At 35.6% G+C, this 19,201-nt stretch overlaps 4 protein-coding genes across 4 annotated transcripts; 2 read left to right on the forward strand and 2 right to left on the reverse strand.

Moving 5' to 3' along the window:
- The first annotated feature begins 2,578 nt into the window (after positions 1 to 2,578).
- On the forward strand, positions 2,579 to 4,329 carry LOC108215703 (protein DETOXIFICATION 49). The gene has a single exon (XM_017388251.2). The coding sequence runs from the start codon at positions 2,638 to 2,640 to the stop codon at positions 4,189 to 4,191; it is 1,554 nt and encodes a 517-aa protein (XP_017243740.1). The 5' UTR covers positions 2,579 to 2,637; the 3' UTR covers positions 4,192 to 4,329.
- Positions 4,330 to 4,346: 17 nt separating this feature from the next.
- LOC108215704 (F-box protein At4g00755) lies at positions 4,347 to 8,932 on the reverse strand. The gene is made up of 6 exons (XM_017388252.2): positions 8,797 to 8,932; positions 8,415 to 8,593; positions 7,027 to 7,440; positions 6,771 to 6,940; positions 6,075 to 6,193; positions 4,347 to 4,958 (listed from the first exon to the last, which is right to left on the reverse strand). The coding sequence occupies exons 2-6, from the start codon at positions 8,545 to 8,547 to the stop codon at positions 4,661 to 4,663; spliced, it is 1,134 nt and encodes a 377-aa protein (XP_017243741.1). The 5' UTR covers positions 8,548 to 8,593; positions 8,797 to 8,932; the 3' UTR covers positions 4,347 to 4,660.
- Positions 8,933 to 10,569: 1,637 nt separating this feature from the next.
- LOC108217796 (UNC93-like protein 1) lies at positions 10,570 to 12,403 on the forward strand. Its single transcript, XM_017390686.2, has 2 exons — positions 10,570 to 11,880; positions 11,969 to 12,403. Exons 1-2 carry the CDS (start codon positions 10,733 to 10,735, stop codon positions 12,231 to 12,233), a joined length of 1,413 nt encoding a protein of 470 aa, XP_017246175.1. The 5' UTR covers positions 10,570 to 10,732; the 3' UTR covers positions 12,234 to 12,403.
- A 2,468-nt stretch (positions 12,404 to 14,871) lies between these two features.
- On the reverse strand, positions 14,872 to 17,166 carry LOC135152069 (WAT1-related protein At5g64700-like). The gene is made up of 4 exons (XM_064091626.1): positions 17,008 to 17,166; positions 16,768 to 16,926; positions 16,453 to 16,604; positions 14,872 to 16,121 (listed from the first exon to the last, which is right to left on the reverse strand). The coding sequence occupies exons 1-4, from the start codon at positions 17,056 to 17,058 to the stop codon at positions 15,833 to 15,835; spliced, it is 651 nt and encodes a 216-aa protein (XP_063947696.1). The 5' UTR covers positions 17,059 to 17,166; the 3' UTR covers positions 14,872 to 15,832.
- Positions 17,167 to 19,201: the final 2,035 nt, after the last annotated feature.

The raw sequence follows: 19,201 nt of genomic DNA on the forward strand, positions 1-19,201 counted from the left end.
CTGATCAAATAATTATAAGTAAATACAATATGTATTTGAATAGGGTTCTCTAAATATTTTGTGCTTTTTTACACTTTTGTCAAAACATTTATCACGATATCATTATGAAATATGTTAAACTAATAATTGCACTACAACAAATTAAATTTTTTTACGATCATTTTATAACGGATTAGGTAAAAGGCAATATATTTGAAAGATTCGGAATTTTGAATGGGAAACTTTAAATGGAATACAAAATCGGTCAAATGATATATATTAGATTCATTTCTTTTATTTTTATCTTTTTGTTAGTTCTATATATATTACCATGTCAAATATAGTACACTAATAGAAAAGCGGGCATTTCCGACCAAAATTTTCGACCGACCACATTGGTCGGGTTGGCATTAGCGGCCAACTTATCGACCAAATGAGATCGGTCATAAAAAATCGGGTCATTTACGACCGCCGTTACTGACCAGGCAAGGTCGGTCGGTTATAAGTGGGCGTGGGTCCCGTTTACCAACGTTCTTCATCTGACATGGACGCCACGACGCTAAAACCGACCGACACTCTTTCCGATCGTCTGTGGTCATTTCCGACCGTCTAGACTGGTTTAAAATAATTGGTCAGCTTTTAACTTGTTGTCGATTTGTTCATTTCCGACCGAAATTGGCGGTCGCGAATGCCCGCTTTTTTTGTAGTGGTACTGTGCATAACATGTTAATCGGTCAAGTTTCATGCAAATGAGGGATTTTATAGTGCCATCAAAATCTCTATATTTTTAAATTCTTATAAAATATTCATGCGTCAACTATTTTTTTTGACGTCAAGTTGACTTTAGTTTAAAAAGTCCGTATCACAGATGTATGGTACTTTGCTATCAAAAGCTCACCTAAAAAAGTTAATGCACTCCCCAAACAAAGTACTGAAATGGAATAAGTTGGGCCGAGACCAATTAGAGTGAGTATGGATCCTGGGATGATAGAATATTGCCCGTTGCTGCAAGAGAATAAGCATTTGACTTAATTTTCTTAATATAATCTCGCTTAGCAAGTGATCCTTTCTAGATATCAAAGAGATTGGATATATATTAGTATCACTAACCAAAAGCTATATATATAATGTGTTGTTTTCATAAAACTACTATTCAGGACCTCTTTCCAAATGCATAGTTCGAGCTTGCTTGATTTTGATTGCCCAATTTTCTTTTGCATTATTCACGACGAACACAGCTATTGGGATCTAGGGTCTTACAGAACATTCTGTTTTCTTGTTGAGGCACGCATAAGAATGAAATGTAAGGGAAATGTATGATTACTACAAGATTATAAATCATAGTTGATGTATGTAATTATTTCTTCGAGATTAGAGTACTATTATGTCTAGGATTAACCTGTGATCAATATACCTCTTGTCTTACATGCTAACCTGTATCCTTCGCGTTTGCAAGAATATTTTACAATTTTGGCACAAGGCCTATGTTTAGATTGTAGATTTGTAGATTACACGAGGAGATAAGAAGAGGAAAAGAGAAACAGACAGAAAAATATAAGGGATTTGAGGCTAAGGTTCTATGTTCCTCAGACCGCGAAGAATAGAATATCACCAACTCTGCTAGATGTTAACAAAATAATCATAAACAAGATAACGACTACATGATCTATGCCGTCGCCTTGCTGGAAATCGTGGAATGCCAGCAAAAGTTACATAGTAAACTCATGTAGATTGATGAACAGACCAAACAATACCAATTGAATGCAGGATTAATGCCCTTTTAACCCTCAATGTTTGCGGGTGTCTACCGATGCGGCCTCAATATTTTAACTCAGCCGATTCAACTATCCTAATATCTAATATGTTCCGATTAAACTCTCATACCAAAAAACAATGACATTTTACACTCGTGAGTGATAAAAAAGCATTAAACATTGAGGGATAAAAGAGTTAAAATACACATCTAATTTATTCTTTAATATATTCTTTAGGAATTAAAAAAAACGAATAAACTTTATCTTCAATAGTAATTGTCAAGTTTATCCTCTGTTGTATGCCTTTTTTGGCTTCATCCCATTTTAGAGTTAATTAGAACATATTGGATATTTTAACGGTTGAATCGGTCGAATTTAAACATTGAGGCCTTACCGTGCACACACGGGGTTAAAAGGATATTAAGCCTTGAAAGTAAGACCAGCCCACTATTTCCAATCGACACTAGTAGTTCTCACACAGTCACACTATTTCCCACTGACATGCACTTCAATATTAGTGAAAGAAACGGAGACGCCCTACATGGATGGGTGATCGATGTCGAAGATTCAATAACTGGCATCGCATGGACACAGATCTCTGTAATCACAATTTCAGATAGTGAGACAAATTACTGTGGAACATTTTTGGGTAAGGTCAAAAGCGATCGCTGGCTATTAGTCCAGGACAAAGCTCGATTTTGGACAGAACCTACCGTTCTGAATGTTCCAAATACAGAAAGTACGAAAGGTCCATAGATTAAAGGCCAAATGCTACCTCGTACAGCTTTCACTAACAAACATCAGTCCTTAGTTCTTCACCTAACTTTATTACGAAAAGCTAGCAAAGATCCTATAAATACCTCTTTTTCTTACTCTCTATCTGCGTCTGATCCCCCAGGCAAAAATGTGCCAACTCACTTCCCCTTTGTGTTGCAAATGCACCATAGATCAATCTTGCGATCTTATCAGCCCAGTTTCTAAGACCCGAGAACCCGACATGTCCACTGCTTTGATACTCAAGAGCAGAGCAACAAAGACTAAGCAACAAGCTCAGAGTCATTTCTCTTTGGCCATCAAAGAAGCCTTTTCCATCGCAAGCATTGCTCTTCCAATGATTCTCACAGGCCTTCTTCTCTACTCGCGTTCCATGATCTCCATGCTCTACCTCGGCCAATTAGGCGAGCTGGCGCTTGCTGGAGGCTCCCTTGCCGTTGGTTTTGCCAACATTACCGGGTACTCAGTTCTCTCTGGCCTTGCTATGGGAATGGAACCCATCTGTAGCCAAGCTTTTGGAGCCAAGAGGTACACTGATCTAGGCCTTTCTCTGCAACGAACAATTCTGTTGCTGCTTGTTACTTCTTTTCCAGTGGCCGTCTTGTGGCTCAGCGTGAGAAGAATTCTCTTGTTATGTGGTCAAGATGAAGCTATAGCCATCGAAGCTCAATCGTATCTTCTGTATTCTCTTCCAGACCTCTTAGCTCAATCTTTATTGCATCCCATAAGAATCTATCTAAGAACACAGTCGATAAATTTACCTCTGACATTTTGTGCAACTCTTTCAATAATTCTGCACATTCCCATAAACTATATTCTTGTCATTAAACTTGGTCTAGGAACAAAAGGCGTCGCGCTGAGTGGAGTTTGGACAAACTTCAATCTTGTCGCTTTGCTAATCGCGTACATACTTGTATCTGGCATTCACAAGAGAACTTGGGAACGATGGTCCATTGAATGCCTTACAGGATGGCAATCTTTACTGAATTTAGCAATTCCAAGCTGCATTTCGGTTTGTCTTGAATGGTGGTGGTATGAAATCATGATTCTGCTTTGTGGGTTATTTGTAAATCCGAGAGCCACGGTGGCTTCAATGGGAATTCTGATTCAAACCACATCACTTATCTACATATTCCCATCTTCTCTCAGCTTCAGTGTATCAACTAGAATTGGTAACAAGTTGGGCGCCAACAAGCCTGCAAAAGCCAAGCTTGCTGCTATCGTGGGCGTTTCTTGCAGCTTTGTGTTGGGACTGTCGGCGCTTCTCTTTGCAGTAAGCGTGAGAAATGTCTGGGCTACTCTGTTCACGCAAGATAAAGATATCATAGCATTGACATCCCTGGCTTTGCCTATAATTGGTCTGTGTGAGCTCGGAAACTGTCCACAAACCACCGGGTGTGGAGTGTTGAGAGGAACCGCTAGGCCTAAAATTGCAGCAAACGTAAACTTGGGTTGTTTTTACTTGGTGGGAATGCCAGTGGCTGTGGGATTGGGGTTCTTCATGGGGCTCGATTTTGAAGGGCTGTGGTTGGGTCTATTGGCGGCACAAGCCTCGTGTGGAGTCACCGTGTTGATCGTAATGGCTCGAACTAACTGGGACGTTGAAGCACTGAGAGCTCAAGAGCTCATAGCAGGAGCTGCAGAGGCAGTCATAACTGAAAACAAAGAAGAATTTTTTGTCTAAGTGCATGACTTAACAATAAGTTTGAAACAAATCATTCACTAGTTTTAGTCTACTTTTCTTCTGAGATAGTTCGCGAACTACGGACAAAAGTAGTTCTACAAGAAAAATTGATCCATTAGAAGTCCAAACCAGTCTATTTGTTGAAGTAACAAACATTTGTGAAAGAAAAAATTATATTAACAGGGTAAAGGTATGACATTCCTTGCTTAATTGCAGCACGGTTTATTTATACTGTTACATGATATATTATTGCGAACCATAAACTAAAGAAATATGGTAAACCATGGAATTATTTATGTCATGGTGGAACTGGAAATGGATTACATTCACACAAATGTCTGACAGCTAAACAGGAAAGCTAACTCCACATCTTAAAGCCCTCCAGCAAGGAAGGCGGCTAAACAGGAAATTTTTCACTACTAAAGAAGGTCTGCACAATTGGAAGAAAGGATTAGGCTGTTATTAAAACCTAAGCGACGAGATCATCTGAATCACTATTAGCTCCAGCACCAGCTGCAGCTTCAGCTGCAGCATCAACTCCAGCTCCAAGTAAAGTATTCAGTATCATCTGCTCCCAACCCCTGATGCTTGCAGTAAACATCCGGAAACGACTAGGACTATTTGTACATGCTTCACCAGATTTTGTTGGTGACCAACAATAACTTGCTTCAGGATAGTACTTGAGATTGCACTTTCCTGAAGAATCAAGTACCTCAACGTCAAATGTCGGAGATAGAGGCCGTCCCACGACTTGAACATGTGCAACGCTGCGACAAACCAACAGTTTCATATACATTAGGAACAATAAATTCCATAATAAACATCAGGGGTTTAGCCTAAACTCCATAGGATACTCCTCTCCTAGATAATAAGAGGTCAAGGGTTTTAAGTCACTACAGAGTCATGTGTGTAGTAGTGTTTAAATTTATGTTGATTGATCATTACCAAAATTATTATTATTATTACTACCATCATTATTATTATATTATAGTTCAAACTCTACAATATTGCCTTAGTCTGATAAATGGAGCAAAGAGCACACCAGAAAACGTATAGCTGAATATAATACTTGTCCATTATTATCACCCTATAAACACAACTATTGCTCAAATACATTTTACGTGACAAAGAGGAGCTAGTAGATTAACTATTTAGTGTAATTGTGATAATTACAGATTCTGGTCTCCTTACATTTTGCTGGTAAAAGACGTGTATTACTTAGGAATGATATATCTCATAATTTTGTAGACTCGTTAATATAACATATCATATATATAATGTCTGGTTGACAGAGAGTGTTGGGCAAAAAGATTTTTGAGTATTGCAGTTAAATTTGTCTAAACTATGTCCAAAAACAAAACTATGTCCAATAACAAGATTATTTTTAGGAGCAAATTGAATTGCCAAGTTTGCAATACATACTTAACAATTACAATATCAGAAAGGGACTAAATACAACTGCATGTCTACTTAAGAATTCATGACCCCCAATCTATTCGGCACAAAGTAACCTTTGTCAGTAGCACTGCACCTCCATAACTCACTTTGAGGGTTATTCAAAATTTTATGGGCAAGCTCATAATAAAACTTTAGATGATAACAAGTAGGTTTTCATCCTATTGAGCAATGATAGCTGCCATAATACCCTAATGCTTTAGTTCACCTCAAGTACCCTGTCAGACACTTGACACTCAAACATAGGTATGGACATTCAACACTTCGTTTTGGACTGAAAACATGAAGAAAAAAAATTGCCGATCCTACACTCTGACACAAATTATGTTGGAACACTCGAGCCAAGTTGTAGTAAACATATATCAATAGTATCGCGGAACAATTACTGCAAAGGGCAGTCACAAATCACAGACCTGCAATAAACTTACCATATGTAATACAAACCATCCATTTCTTGTCTCTGAACCCTACCGAGTAGCTCCACTAGAAGGATTCCCCCAATGCATATAGCAGGTTCTGGCAGCTTAAACTTCTGCAAACAGTTTTCCTGTATAAATCAATAAGAGAAGCTCTTAATGATTTATGATATACAAGCAAAGACAAGGAATATATGAGATAATAATCTTGTCCATTAAAGAAATGAGGTGATGTAAAATGTTACGCCAAAATATAAATCAAGCTTAAATATGTAACCATATAATCCAATCTAATATCTCTAACAATTCTAGAGGTGGCAACTTTATTGTGACCCGTTAATATATATCACATTGAATTATCAATTTATCCAGCTCGCATTCTTGATTAGACAGGTATTACATTAATATTGTTAAATAGGCAAAAACCACACCCAAACAGCATGGACACATAAATCCACCTATTATGTATTACTGTCAAACGACTCAAACTCAACAATTAGCCACACCCAAACAATTCTAATTACTTCCGAGCAAAAAGAGCTGAGAGAGGAAGGACATCTAAGCAGAATTCACCAGCTTGCCTGCTTCGTACTTGAGAGTGTCAGGTTATTATGATATAACATGCAATAAGACGATGAAAGAATCTGGCTCGGTTTCACAAAAGCATCTCTTTTGAAACCCTAATTATATATAGGATAAAGAACTTACTTGAACCATTGGAAATTCAGGTGAGGTATATGTCCAAACAAACTTGTCAGCAAAACCGTGAATAGACTCGCCTGCAGCTTCATCTTGGATGTCCATTGGATACCTGGGATACCCAGTCCGAAATCGAACAGCCTTTGCAGAATAAATGGGGAATCCAGACTGAAAAAAGGCTGAAATAGAAACATATAGCTTATCACTTCATGAACAATACAAAATGTCCGAAACAACCATCTGGAGAACTGCAAAGAAGCAACACCTTGGAACGGTTGTACATGAATTTCTGTAATAACACACAAATTTGAAGTCAGCTTATATAATAATGTCTCTGGAACCGCATGGTTACTTTCGCCTTCGCTTGACCAGTATGAAACTCTATTATCAACTGAATCACTTGGCTCCAACGTATTCTGAATGCTTTCCTCAGGGTAGTTATCAGTACTAGATGCACAAATAGCCTCAAATAAGCAATCTTTTCTGATAAAAGAGTCAAAACCTCGCGCTAGAAAGGCATATGTTATATGATCCCTTTTCAGGCATGTCCATTCTATAGAATTGTTGAGCTCGAATTTGTCAGGTTTTATCACATTGTTCACTTTAATAACATGTGATAAACCTCCTAGTTCCGGATACATCTGTAAACAAAGCTTCTTACAAAGGCCATTTTCAATTACTGCACCAAACCGTAAAAGAATAAGAAGTGGTCCAAAGAATAAATAAATAAGAATCTACATAATAATTTGGTTTCCTGTTCATATAAGAAATCCAGTCATCAAAAGTTGTCCCTTAAGTAATCAGACAACAGAACAAGGATCATTATATCAAATATAAAATCTAAGACTACAACCCATAAATGAACTGAAATTGGACACGGGATCTACCCCAAAATGGATAGTTAAACAAGCAAAAATGGCAGAAGTTCGTTCGTGAATTGTAATTATTGACATTAGGCTGCTGCAAGAACTCTAAAGACTGGTGAAGTGGAAATAGGTTGAAAGCACTATAGCTGCTCAAAATTGAATTTCTAAGCTCACACAAGTTTGCATGGAAGGTAGATTAGACAGGGAAGATGCAATACAACCAAGATACAAATCCTCAGTTGCTCAATCATCAAACATGATGGATTTAATTATATCAACCATGTACCAATCCTCAATAAAAAGCCATTGCTTTCACAAATAATGATTGAATGCAGCAGTAGAAAGCTCTAATGAGATGTGCGTATAAATGGAATTGCTGGTTTAATTTGGCAAGTACTTTCAAACACATGCAGATTAAAAGTACATGGTATCAGCTGATGAGTAAGATCAGTAATCACCCTAAAACGGATATACATATCAGCTGTATGTATAGGGAAGTAGCTAGGTAGTCAGGTGTAAAGACGTAGAAAGTTGATTAGGATCTTTACTCATCAAACTGTAGTAATTTATATGTATAAAGAGATAATCTTACAACAAAACGCCTCACAATAATACAAACAACTGATCTCAAGCGAGTCTAAACATTATTCCCGCCAATATAACATCCCTCTCTCCAGTTATACATTTGATTTGCATCTAGTAACTGACAAATAACCAAACAGGAGCAGCGCATACCCGAAAAAAAATTCAAAAACAAAGACTAAAATGGAGGAAACAGGGGCCTTACCAAAATGTCGCCAAGAAGTCGAGACGGAGCTAACACGAACAAGATCAGAGGGGTCTTCCAAACACATGAGAATCTTTATGGACATGTCAGGTCCAAGACATTGTATAAAATCAATGCCAGAGGAGACCTCCATTAAATTTATTTACAAGAACAATCTAATAATCCCAATCTTCAAAGACCTAACAGAACAAAACATAAAAACAATATAACAACACACCCAATAATCAAAATACAAAATTGAACAACAGAAGAAACCAAATCAAGCACACCCAATGCAAAAAGATAGGTGATTTAAGAAATTCTTCTAACAAAAAAGAATTCCTACCCTTAATTGAAACTATTTTTATCAAATTGAGAAAAGATTCAATATTTACAATAATACCTTTGAGAAAATTGAGTGACGGAGAGATGTTGAGAAACCCTAGGAGAGAGAAAAGTGCGCGCATAAATTAAGCCGACAATTATAGTTTCTGGTATAGAACTAATACAACACACAATAATAGGAGTAATTAAAAAATACGTGCGTTACATGTGTTCGTATAATATTTTAGAGTTTTATGCCCATGCATACAAGTTTTCGCCATTATACACACAAATATCTATCTCAAATTTAAAATTGTCCAGTTCGATCCATCTTTAAAGACCTTAACTACAAATGTGGCGAATTTGCCTGAAATTTAGGAAGTGTATCGAATAAACCATCGAAAACTTTTGGCTAAATGATGAGTTGGCATATTTTTTTTGACAATGCAGGCTTATATGCCTTACAAATTAGTATCTGTTCTAATAATTCTCGGGATGAGCCAGAGTCGAACCCGGGTGTCCCGGGACAACAAAGGATAAACCCACCACTGGGCTATCCAATCGTGCTCATGAGTTGGCATATTTAAAATAAAAAAATTTAGCCAACAATTTGAAAAACTCAACTCCAATCATACTCCGCTGTGTCTGTAAATTTAATCAACCTCCTGTGAATGGTTAAATTTGTCGAACCTCTACAGGTTTGTAAGAAATTTGTAGAAAAATTGCACATCATTTATTACCATATTGAACTGATATATTCTATTTTAACAATCTAAAATATTAATAACATACTATTTTTAAATTATTACCAACCAATATAGCCAATACCATTGAAGCAAAATATCTTATAGGTTGAACAAATTTTACATAATGTCTTATAAGTCCAATTTAGCCAACGATTATATTCAACGCCATTGGAGATGCTCTAAGAGCCTGGGATGATTTATAACGTCGAGTGAGCAGTTTAAATTATCTATCTATCTATTTATTATAATTTTGATTTATAAATTATTGTAATTTAAATAATATAAATAAATTTAATAAATTACTCATTGAAGTGATGAAATTGATATAAACAACCAACTTTTAAATTAAATTATATTTTAGTTATCCCGAATTAAATTAGCTTCTGACTTAACATCACTTAAAAATCATTGATTCATAGGCACTCCGTATGTAATATGTGATTATGTTAAGAAAAAAGACGAAGATATTCACAACGTCTGACCTTTTACATGTATTTTAGAGGATTTGATCATATATTTATATTCATTATTTTTAATATTTGTTTTGCTCAATAAAAATATTTATGTTATATTTGTTTTAATAAAATTACTATATTTTCAAAACATCTAAAAAATTATATGTGAAAAATCAAATCACTTACACAATGAACACACCGAATATGTGCTACTCCCTCCGTCTCAGTTTATAGGTCTATTTTGGAATAAACACACATATTAAGAAAAAAGTTGGCTAGATAGAATCTTATCTCATTTATCATTAATTTGTGCATTGATAAGTGAGAATTTTGTTGAGTTTCAAAAAATTCACAATAAATATAGGGATTTAGTGCATTGAGAAATGAGAATAATGTTGAGTTTCAAAAAAATCACAATTAATATGTAGATAAATTGGTATTGAAAAAAGAGAGGGACAAGTATTTTGGGACAATTTTTTTTTTCAAACTGGACCTATAAATTGAGACGGAGGGAGTAATATCGGGAAAATAAGTCCGTATGGGGGACGGGGTAGTGAATAACGATTCCAAAAATGGTTAACCGAAGTAGCAAACAATGAATGTTGAGTAGGAAGTGAAAAGTCTTCGCAGTGTTTTGTCGTTATGTTCCGAATCAGTAAGTTATGATAGCCCCAATAATAAATGTCAACATAACTGGAAGTGAAATCCTCTGACACTTCACTACGACTTCGCATCCTTAACGCCAACGCTTCTGTCTCCATCACTCACTCACTCTCAAATCCCCATCATTTCATTTTACTCAAAATCTCATCACATGGGTCGTCAAGAAACACTAAATCCTGATCGAAACTCGTCCTATTTTCGATACAATTCCCCGTTCGTTCAGGTGATCCTGATTGGCCTGGTCTGTTTCTGTTGTCCCGGAATGTTCAATGCCTTATCCGGCATGGGCGGCGGCGGCCAGGTGGACCCCACCGCCGCCAACAATGCCAACACTGCACTCTACACAGCCTTCGCAATTTTCGGGATCTTGGGTGGTGGAATTTACAATATATTAGGCCCTCGGCTCACACTCTTTGCAGGTTGCTCTACTTACATTCTCTACGCAGGCTCTTTTTTGTACTACAATCATTTCAGGCACCAGGTGTTTGCTGTTGTGGCTGGAGGCTTTCTCGGTGTCGGCGCGGGCTTGCTGTGGGCTGGACAGGGCGCAATCATGACATCCTATCCCCCAGCTGGTAGGAAAGGGACTTACATTTCTATGTTTTGGAGTATTTTTAATATGGGAGGTGTTATTGGTGGTTTGATTCCGTTTATCTTGAATTATAATAGAAGTGAAGCTAGTTCGGTTAATGATGGGACTTATATAGGGTTTATGGTCTTTATGGCTATTGGTACTCTTCTTGCTCTGGCAATTTTACATCCTAGTCAGGTTATTCGAGAGGATGGTTCTGTGTGTACAAATATTAGGTACTCTGATGTGAGGACGGAGTCGTGGGCGATTGTGAAGCTGTTCTTGGATTGGAAAATGTTGTTGATGTTTCCGGCCTTTTGGGCTAGTAATTTCTTTTATAGTTATCAGTTTAATAATGTGAATGGGATTTTGTTTAATTTGAGGACTAGAGGTCTGAATAATGTGTTCTATTGGGGAGCACAGATGATGGGGTCTGTTATGATTGGTTATATTATGGATTTTAGTTTTAAGAGTAGGAGGATGAGGGGTTTGGTTGGTATTTCTGTTGTGGGAGTTCTTGGGACAGCTATTTGGGGTGGAGGGCTTGCCAAGCAGCTTGGATATTCTCGCGAAGATAAGCCTGAGAAACTTGATTATAAGGATTCTGGTTCGGATTTTGCTGGACCGTTTGTTTTGTATTTTAGTTATGGATTATTGGATGCGATGTTCCAGAGCATGGTTTATTGGGTTATTGGAGCTTTAGCTGATGATTCTGCTATACTCAGCAGGTTAAATATTTGATACAATAAAGTTGAAAAGTTACTTAAATATGAACAAAATTTGAATCTTATTTTACTTGATTGATATCTGTGGCAGATATATTGGATTTTACAAGGGAGTGCAGAGTGCAGGAGCAGCTGTTGCTTGGCAAATTGATACGCATAAGGTGTCATTTATGTCTCAATTGGCTGTGAATTGGGGACTCTGCACCATAAGTTATCCGTTATTGGTGATTTTAGTCGTATTGGCTGTGAAAGATGAAGGCAAAGTTGAAGAGGGAACTGACAACGAGGTTGCACTTTCAGAGATTATACCAGATTCTACACAGAATGCAAAAGGTGGGCTGAGCAAGTCGACTTAATCTCGAGTATCATCTTTATTCAAAGATTCTAGTGTTAATTAACCGCCTTTAAGTGCATGTAACTATGAAACTTATAGTTTCAATAAAAGTATGAAATTATAAATGTATTGTTTCACAAGTAGTATTAAGTATATAGATTAAGATGTATAAAGCCTTTTTGTTGTGTATAAGGTCGTCCTAGATTTTTACTGGCAACAATAGGTTCGTACTATGTTCTTTCATGTTTTCCGAGGCTTCACAGTGCTCTGAACATAATCTTCATTCAGAATGACTGTAATATATTCCTATGATACCACATTTACAAGGGAGGAGGAATATATCAATGGGTGGTGTACTATACCTCCTAAGAATTGGCTGATAAAGTGAAGAGTCAATTTGGATGCTGACTATTGAGTGTTTATGCGCTACTTTGGAAGGAATGGATATGGATCAACCTCTAAAATTTCCGAGATGATCTGATCTGATCCAGATTCGATACAATAAAATGAATTCAAATATTAATTTAGTTTGATCCGGTCCATGTCCAAATTATTTATAAGCCTATCTTCAAATTTTTAAAATTTACGTGTGACTTCCACGGATTCTGGTTTGTCTCTCCAGTCTTGGTCACGTCTGGAATAGCTGTGGCTCAGCAGTTTGTCTTCTCCTCGGGATCCTTGGTCACCTGCAGAGTTGTTTCTGGCTCAGCAGTTTTTGCCGCCTCTGCTGCTGCAGAAATATTCACTCAAAGGCTCATCCTTCTTCTCCTTACCTCCATTGCTCTCCTGCACTATAAATGACAAATGTAATCAGTTTTATCAGTACTACGAAATAAAATTATATTTCAGTTTCATAATTTTTGTTTTATTGGCATATAAAGTGAAGCTAGATTAGTAATTACTTGGGGATTCCCAATTAATTATTCATTTGAGCATGCTAAATGAACACAGAAGTCATCTTTAACGTGAGCATGCTAAATGAACACAGAAGTCATCTTTAACGTGAACACTCTTTCTTAGTTGCAGTCTCGCAGAACATTCTATAGACGAGTCTTCTGACAACAATATTATTTACAACTTAAACTTAATAAACATTTTTTGCCAAAACTTAATAAACTTAATAAACATTAAAAAAACATATAACTTTATTGTTGCATATAGAATTAAATTACTAAATTTTAGTATCAATATACCTACTGCTTTGCCAGGGATTACATGCTAGGTTTTAAACTCGAAACCCCATCGTGGATGATCAAATTTTAATTTTTAATAATTTTTACTAAAAAAAATAACAGACTAATTCAGTTTCAAATTATTATTATCACCACCACCACCTTCTTCTAGACACACGTTGCTGGTATAATTGTCACTTGCACCACAGATTGGAGGCAGCAGATTCATGTAGCATTCCAAATGCTACAAGAAGCTAGACCTGGCAGAATATGGTTTTGGACCAATTTTGGTTCATTAATATGGATTTGGACTGGTTTATGAACCAAAACAATACGTGAACCATATTATATCAAACTAGCTTATAGCCCGTGCAAGGCACAGAAGCTTTTTAATTATTTATAATTTTTTTAATATATATTAAATGGTGTGAAAAAAATTTAATTTATAAATAATAAATTAAAATTGTATGTATCATGTCAAAGTATGAAATTCGTTCTATCAAATTTTAAATTATTTTAAGTAGAATATGTGACGCCAACTCCTTTTAGATTATATTTATAAATGTATTTTATATTAGAATTATTATAATGTGATTTAAATATTTTTCTAAAATTTTTTGTGGTTCGAGATTAAATTGATAAACACAATTTGTTTTGAATTAAGAAGATGAATCATAAACATGCAATAAGATGGTAGAATTTGTTTTGGATTAAGAAAAAGTTTTTGTATTCGTTTCTCACATAAATCGGGCTTATTAATTTTAAAATATACAGTATTAGATAAAAATAATTTTGTGACGATGCGATTTATATGATTTTACAAATAAAATTGGTAGAAAATATTTACTTTGGATTAAAAAAAATTATAAACACGTGAAATACAGAATTTGTTTTAGATTCAGAAAAGAAATTACAAACATGCAAATAGATATCAGTTGTCTTATGGAACAGAAGTTGATTTTGTTCTAATCTAACGGTGCTTATTTGTTCAATATACGATCCGATGGATAAAAATAATTTTAGGACGGTGTGATTTATACGATTCTACAATTAAAACTGGTAGGAAATATTTATTTTGGATTAAAAAACCAAAAACACATGAAGACAGAATTCGTTTTGGATTCAGAAAAGGAATTATAAACATATAAGTAGATGTCAGTTTCCTTATAGAACAGAATTTAATTTTGTTCAAATCTAACGGTGCTTATTTGTTCAATATACGATCCAACGGATGATAATCTTTTGAACCAAAGGACCATGCGACCAAATTATCTCCCTTACGCTTATTATATATAAGTAAATAATATGGTTATAATTTGGTTTGGTTTTATATGGTTATGGATTAAAATATGGATATCCATATTTTTATCAAAATTTTAAAAATTTATATTAATTGCATGTGTTCCTCTCAGTGGTGGTGCGGGGTTTCTAAGATGTTTGGTTGCGAACTTGCGATGCTCCTTGATTTTGACTCTCCTTTCAATAGAATAGCCACAACAATCTCCATCTCCAGATTTATGACTGAGCATTCTAAAATTTAAAATGTCAATGACTCCCAACAAAATTAATACTACTACCAGTCTATCAGTAACATTAATAACAGCAATTCAAAACCATCAGCCAAATGGCCCCTGTCTCCCCCTGTTTTTTCAACCCCTAGCTTACACTTCCTCGTATATGCAATCAGCAAACACCCTCTTACCAGTGAGCAATTGAAGTAAATCCTCCCACAATAACTCCCTATATATACCAACACATTTATCACACACAAAAGACCTCATACATATTCACAATTTCACATTGGCTTCACCCTGATATAAGTAGTTTTACTGCAAACTTGTCATGGCTTCTCTGCTTCTTCTCGTGTCACAACTTTTTGCACACCGAAATGTGGACTCAGAATCCTTGCCTTCCTCTTCTACTCGCTTTACTCTGCAACAGTGGTGGTGTTACTATATCGAACATATATATAAGGGTGCTAACAAATTACATTGTTATGCAGAATGCAGAAAAACAATGCAGAATGCAGAAAAACAGAGCAGAAGAACAATGCAGTTTTTATGCAGAATGCAGAAAAACAATGCAACTATAAACAGAAAAACAGAGCATAAAAACAATGCAGTTTTTATGCAGAATGTAGAAAAACAATGCAGAATGCAATTACTTATGCAGAATGCAGAAAACAATGCAGAATGCATTTACTTGTGCAGATTCTAAACCCCTATCTGGAAGTTTGAGACTACAATATCTATGCAGAATCCTAAAAGCGTCGAGCTTTTAATGTTTCCAAGGTTTAATATCTATGCCACAGATTTATAGTTTCGGGCCTGAATTGCCAGGTCTAGCCTAATTTGAGCAAAATACAGATAACAAAATGCATCACCTTTATCAAAATTATTCATCCCAACAGGAAAAACCTAATTAGTCAGCATACAGATTATAAGGTTTGTTACATTTTGGTGATCCTAGTTACACAGTAATTTTCACTGTCTGCATTAGTCACGTCGGCACGGTCATCAGCTGATTTAGTTGGAGCCACAGTTGAAGGACAGAACACCTTTGCTGATTGATCGCAACCTGCATTGCTCTTGTCAATATTGTTACTAATACCATTTGTTGCGGGAAACTGAGTGGTGGCTGTTGTTTCTGATATTTTCCGGTTCAAGTATTTAAACTCCTTGTTCTTGGCTCCCAAAAAGGCATACAGCCCTATTATGATCACAAGCATTCCAATCAAGCTGCAATAAAATTTGAACTGTTAGCTTTCTCTTTTAAGTACTATGGACATACACACAGATGAATTCAAATATTTTACTAGCTAACTCTGTCCATCAGAAAATACAGATATAACAAATTTTTAAATACAACTTTTTTCAGAATCCGAAATATGCATAGAATTGATACAATATTAATAGAAATGGCAGAAATCATGAAAGTTCAATTTCTTTGAGTGAAATTTTTTGAAGAGATTTATTGGAGAAGCACCTTGTCAGCCTGTCAGAGTCACTCATTTTCGATGTATATAATGTATTTATGTATGATATTGTGTCGAATGTGATTTATGGTTACCTTCCCAATTTGAGCTCTTCATGCATGAAAATGGCTTCCACGATGGCTATAGTGATAAGAGACAAAGGGTTGAACATAGAGGGATATGTTGGCCCTCGTTCTGCAACCGCCCACGACACCAAACAGAAAGTTGCCGCTGTAGCGAATGCTCCCTGTTTAACCAAAAAAATAGCACCAGAAATAAGATATATAAGTGGCCTTAAGATCAGAATTGAAGAAAATGTGGGTGCCTCACACACAAATATATTCATACCAAACATATTAATGCTTGCTACTCAATCAGCTGAGGCTCAATTAGAAGTAGAAGTTAATTACCGAATAAAGAATAGTAATTAGATGCAGGTCGAAGCCTAATCTCCACGAGGACTTGGAGTGATCGATACACAATCCAACAACTACCTGTTGAACTGCTGCAGTGATGCATATCAACATCGTTGACAAGTACTTGCAAGGGAACACCTTGAACAGCTTCACCTGTTACTCAAGCACAAAACCGACAATTAACTGACAGCTTTACGTGTCAGAACTCAAATGCAAGAAGTGAGTTAGGCATACCTGAAAGATGAACCACAAACCATAAGACAGGACGCTGCCCACCAAAAACATGGAACCGTGCAGGTAATCGGGCTTAGCTTTCCTAACGAGCAGGGGATGTGCATCGCGATGGCTGATGAATGCAGGACCTTTGTATAGACCGATAGTCAGGGCGCCTGCCAGGCACGGGGGCACTTCGGGGGCGGGGAGTGCTATCCCCGACCCCGATCCCCGAATTCATGACCCCTCCCCGATCCCGCCCCGAACCCAGAACGAGGATTATTTTTCTCCCCGATCCCCGCCCCGAATGGGAACGGGGATCCCCGCGGGGAGTCGGGGAATTTTATTTTTAATAAAAACTTAATAATTTATAATATATAATATACTTTTTAATAAAAAAACAAACTACTAACTCCTAATATACTAATAAAATAATATTATCTTATATTTCAACATCAAATCATATTACAATTGATTTATAATATAATTAAACGACAATTTAATATTATTAAATATATTATATTATAATATATTTATAATCAATCAATAAAAATAAAGATTATATTTTAATTTTAATTATATTATAAAGCTTATCTATTTTAAATAATATATTTAGTATAATATATATACATAAATATATTATTATTTATATATTATATACTTATATATAATAAGCGTAAGGGAGATAATTTGGTCGCATGGTCCTGTGGTCCAAAAGCTTATCATCCGTTGGATTGTATATTGAACAAATAAGCACCGTTAGATTAGAACAAAATTAAATTCTGTTCTATAAGGAAACTGACATCTACTTGCATGTTTATAATTCCTTTTCTGAATTCAAAACAAATTCTGTCTTTCATGTGTTTTTGGTTTTTTTTTTATTCAAAATAAATATTTCCTACAAATTTTAATTGTGGAATCTTATAAATCACACCGTCACAAGATTATTTTTATCCATCGGATCGTATATTGAACAAATAAGCACCGTTGGATTAGAACAAAACTAACTTTTGTTCCATAAGACAACTGATATCTACTTGCATATTTATAAATCCTTTTCTGAATCCAAAACAAATTCAGTATTTCACGTGTTTATGATTTTTTTGATCCAAAATAAATATATTCTACCAATTTTATTTGTAGAATCATATAAATCGCATAGTCACAAAATTATTTTTACCTAATATATTTCAAAATTAATAAGCCCGATTTATGTGAGGAACAAATACAAAAAAAAAAATTCTTAATCCAAAACAAATTCTACCATCTTATTGCACGTTTATGATTCATCTTCTTAATTCAAAACAAATTGTGTTCATCAATTTTAATCTCGAACCATAAAAATTTTTAAAAAAATATTTAAATGACATTATAATAATTCTAATATAAAATACATTTATAAATATAATCTAATAGGAGTTGGTTTAAAATTTGATAGAAAAAATTTAATACTTTGGCATGATATATACAATTTTAATTTATTATTTATAAATTAATTTTTTCACACCATTTAAAATATATTTAAAAAGTTTATAAATAATTAAAAAGCTCCCGTGCCATGCACGGGCTATAAGCTAGTAATATAATCGGGGTCGGGGATCGGGGCGGGGAGACACCAATCCCCGCCCCCGCCCCGATCCCCGAATTTTTTATAGAACTTTCCCCGATCCCCGCCCCGCCCCCGAAAAATTCCCCGAATCCCCGACCCGAACGGGGCGGGGATCGGATCGGGGTCGAGCGGGGCGGGGTGAATGCCCATCCCTACATGTCATTGCCCCCATTATTTTGATTTTTCCAACCCTTGTGCTCACTCCCATTTTCTCAACTCTACAGCCATAAAGGGCACTCAATAAAACTCGAAAACGATTATGATCAGTTAATTACAGTATACTAACCATGATCACAAATACCTTAAAATTGTAGAGAAGATAAAGGTAGTGATCGGAATTAAATTGAGGAAATTTGTGGCATATGTTGCTGTGGTATCCCGGAGACCATAGTAATAAAGTCCCGTAGCCATTGATATCCTGCAAAGCATGGATCCAGGACATGAATAATTCATAGCTATGATTTAAGATCAACAGAAACACACTACTTCACAGCTTCCTATATTTGATTAAGCAATGGTTTTATAATTTTGACCGACTATTATGACGTTACTGTACTGTGTACAATATAATTTGTCTTCAAAATCAAACAAAATATTTTCTGCAAT

This window comes from Daucus carota, chromosome 4 (assembly GCF_001625215.2).
Source record: "Daucus carota subsp. sativus chromosome 4, DH1 v3.0, whole genome shotgun sequence".
NCBI classification, from domain to species: domain Eukaryota; kingdom Viridiplantae; phylum Streptophyta; class Magnoliopsida; order Apiales; family Apiaceae; genus Daucus; species Daucus carota.